This window comes from Cicer arietinum, chromosome 3 (assembly GCF_000331145.2).
Source record: "Cicer arietinum cultivar CDC Frontier isolate Library 1 chromosome 3, Cicar.CDCFrontier_v2.0, whole genome shotgun sequence".
Lineage (NCBI taxonomy): Eukaryota > Viridiplantae > Streptophyta > Magnoliopsida > Fabales > Fabaceae > Cicer > Cicer arietinum.
Window position 1 is genome coordinate 4898493 of NC_021162.2, and position 4291 is coordinate 4902783.

At 25.8% G+C, this 4291-nt stretch overlaps 1 protein-coding gene across 1 annotated transcript; it reads right to left on the reverse strand.

Moving 5' to 3' along the window:
* Positions 1 to 319: 319 nt before the first annotated feature.
* Positions 320 to 2552, reverse strand: LOC101503791 (glucan endo-1,3-beta-D-glucosidase-like). Its single transcript, XM_004489467.4, has one exon. It carries the CDS (start codon positions 2471 to 2473, stop codon positions 497 to 499), a length of 1977 nt encoding a protein of 658 aa, XP_004489524.1. The 5' UTR covers positions 2474 to 2552; the 3' UTR covers positions 320 to 496.
* Positions 2553 to 4291: the final 1739 nt, after the last annotated feature.

Below are 4291 nucleotides of genomic sequence, written 5' to 3' on the forward strand. Positions count from 1 at the left end.
ATTAAACTTTAGCAATAGTTAATTTTATTGAAAAAAATGTTCACAGGAATTGAATCAATTCAAATGAAAAGAAGAGACATAATGTTCACGTGGAAAAAATAAGCAATTGAGTGATAAGCAAAATCAACTGTTCTATCTTCACTAACTCTTGGTATGTTACTAACAATTTTTAACAATATTTATTATCATTAATTATTATAAAAAATAAAAAACTCAAGTTCAAGGAACACATGGGAAATTAAAAAGAAGAAATAATGAAGGTTTGGGTCAGAATTTCATGTTCAACGCATTATATTTATAGCAACATATTGAACTTCTAGAACAATTGAAAACTATGCTAAACTTCAAATATTCCATCAAATTATAATTGACAATATCCCAAAACTAAATTTCATATGATGATAACAAAAACATATATGAAATGTAGAATTTCATAAATAACATAAAAAATGTAAAATCAAATTGCATAGTATTTTATTCTATTTAGCACAATTGATCATCTACTATGAATCCACCACAAAAGATTAGTAAATGAGTTTCCATCATCAAAACCTTTCAATCCTCTAATATTCTTCAATGCTATTTCCTTATCATAAATCCCTTCCAAAGCATAAGTGAACCCTTTCCACCCTTCAACATTAGTTTTATTCTTCAAAGAAGGTAATGTCCATTCAACTAACTCCTTAGCATAAACACCATCAAAAAACAAAGTTTCACTAATTGGCAACAAAGGTAAAACTTGTATACTAAGTCTACACTCTCTACATTCAGATGGGGCCCACCAAAGTTTACTATCTCTTTTATTAGCCCATAAAATACCAACTATTCTATTCTCTTTTGCAAAATCTTCACCATACAAATTATTTTCCAATTTCACATGCCACCAAGTTTGTGCAGCCTTAATTTCAAATGCTAAAATTGTTGACCCAATTTCAACAATTTTTGAATCACCATATGCTAAACCTATTAATGCAGCTGAATAATATGCATTCACAGCTTCACTTGAACTTTCTTGATTCCTTCCATTTTCAAATTCAGTCAACCCTGAAGCCCAAGAATGTAACTTGTAATGATCAAAACACCTTAAACTTGGATAATTTTTATTATCTCTCTCACCCAAATTCATAAAATCTTTCAAAAGTGAATAAACTTGAGGTTTATACTTTTGTCCCCATAAAGGATCAATTTTTACAAGAACTGAAATTCCATAAAGAAAATAACCCAAATGGTAATGATGATCATTGTAAACTCCAAAACCAAAATCAGCACTTGAATCATTTAACCCTTGTTGAGTAACAAGTCCACCCCATTTTTTCTCATATAAAAAACCATTTCCTTTGAAATTTCCATTCAACCATGGCTCAATAGTTTCCTTCAAAAAAAATTTAATCTTTGGAATCACTTTAAGATAAGAAACTTCTTCAGCTATCAAAGCAAATCTTGCAGCTCTACCAACAATCTTTCCATAAAAATAAGATGAAGTTGTTGAAATCGACGACAAATTCAACTCATTCACATCTTTAATAAGAGCTGAAACAATCTCATTATGTGATTCTTTTGCAACACCTTTATTAGAATACCAATTCACAGAAACAGGATCATTTTTCAATAACCATGAATCTCCAACAACACCAACAAGATCACCATCAACACTTTTATACTTAAAATCATGCAAAACTTTAACATCATTTGATAGAAGCTTAACATGAAGAGGATGAGCTAGCATAAGTAAATCACCCAACCTTTTCTTTTGAAAATTATAAACCAAACTAAAATTTTTCTTAATGTTTGCATCACCAGAAACAGGATAAGAAGAACTGAACTTATCAAGAGTTTTCTCATAAAAAGGATTTGAATTAGGAACAATCGCGATACGAATAATACCCGAAAATGGATTCGATATAACCTCAAAACCATCATGGTTGAAATTGATTGGTGAAGAAGTGTATATAATCCATTTTTGAGTGTTATTGAGTTGAAGGGTGTGTTTGGTTTTTTTGTAATCAAAAGAAGAGAAAGAAACTATTTTATTTAGTGTTGTGATTGAAAGTGAAGTTGGTTTTGTAACATTTGCAGTTATAAAAGGGCTTCCTCTAACAAGAAAAAATCTTAAATTTGAAGAAGGGATTTCAAGAGTCACACTAAGATGACTATATGATGAAATAACATGTTTGTTTTTTGATGTTGTTTTTTGTGAGGAAGAAATAGTGAGATCTGGAACAAAAACTTGGTATAAAAATGATGTTGTGAATAAGAGAAGAGGGTATGAAAATGAGAGAGAAGAGTTTGAGGATTTGATGAGGTAAGGGTGAATGTATTCAGGTTGGTCACCATTTTGAAGAACAAAGTTTTGGAAGAAAGAGTTTGTAGGGAGGGGTGTGGATAGCAGATTTGGTGAGAAGAAGTTTGATGGGTTTGGGAGGATTGTGGAATGAGTTTGGGGAAAGAGGAAAGGAACAGAAGAAGATGACATTGTTACAATGTTTGTGTTTTTTGTTTTTGGTTGATGAGAGTTGTTGCAATAGTTGTGTTGTGTGTGGTGCTTGTTTTTCCTTTCCTCTCTTTTTATATATCAATTAATTTGTGTTTGGTTTGTGTTTGGTTGATGAGACTTTTTACAATGTGCTTGTTTGCTTTTTGTTTGAAGCACCCCAAAATCAATTTTACAGATTTGAAATTGATTTTTGATATCTTTCTTTTTTACCTTTTTTTTTTAAAATTAATTCTAATTTGAAATTAAAATTCTAATTTAAGTTAGTTTTTTAATATGAATTAATTAGGTAAGATTGTTTAACATTTAAACGTTGACTTTAAAACAAATATTTTTAAATTTTTTGAGACAATATGCAATCTACATTGATTTTTTTTTTTTTAAGAATTATAGTCAACTTTTATTAATTCGTTGAATTTGTTCTTCTATTTTAAAATTTATTAATTTTAATATAGTTTTTGACTTTTTAAATTAAAAATGGAGATTTAATATATTTTAGGTGATATAACATACAATTTAAGGATATAAAACCATTTAAGATACATTAACTATTTATATTATTAATTAAATCATAAAAATAAATAATTTTAGAAATTAAAACTAAAATTTTTAGAATGTTTTTATTGTATATTCATAGATATTATTCCTTCCATCAATATCATCATATTATATATCATGTCATTTAAAAGATGTCGCATCATTACTATATTTATAAAAATATACAATCTATATCAGTTATGTTTAAAAAAGTATATGGGAATAGAAGAGTGTTGACTATACATTCTCTTATACATATATTCCAATATATTTTTTTTATTAATTGAAATTTACATAGATCCCACCAAATTGAATGGATTTCATTTACATTTTATGAGACTCATGTAAATTTTAACTAATAAAAGATGATAGATTAGAAAATGTGTTTAATAGTATTTTGCTAATATTTTTCATCGGAATATTAATTAGAGTCTTCCTCACAAATTACTCAATTAAATGCTTTACTAAATTTTGTAAATACAAAAAAATTGTAATAATTTATTTATTTGGAAAATAATCTGAGTAATTTTTTTTTGAAAAAGATTTATAACTTTTGAGTCAAAAAATATTTTTTGAAAATAATCTGAGTAAAAAATATCTTTATTTGAAAAGATTCTAACGAGAAAAGATTTTTTGAAAAATAATCTGAGTAATTTTTATTTAGTAAAATATTTAACTTGAGGGATTATTTTAGTAATTGTTAAATATTTTTATTTGGTAATAGAAAAAATCAGATTATTTTCAATAAAAATTTATTTTGTAACAATTACAATAGTTAAATTAAAATTACTAGTAATTTTAATAAAATAATAAAATATTTAATAATTGTTAGTAAAAATGAATTTTTTATGAAATATGGTTTTTTTCCTTTTCATAAATTTGAGGGATCGAAAAATAATAAGAATAGGAAAATTGAAAAAGACATAATTTTATTTTTTAAAATTCTAATTTTATTATAAAGATAAAAAAATACAATCATTTTTATACGTATTCCACTATATAAGTTCACTAATTTATATATTTAAAATGAAAAAATATTGAATCATTTAAATTTTGACATTTTTTTAGTTTATAATTTTTCACATTCAGGTGAAACGATTGTTTTTTCTTATTTATTAAAGAAATTGATTGGTTTTATATATCAATGAATATGAGTTTAGCTAAGATCGTTGAACATGTAAAGGTTGACTTGAAAACAAATATTCTGAAAATCTTTGAATAAAATGTACAATCAATATCCGTTTTCCTTTTTAGAAAAATATA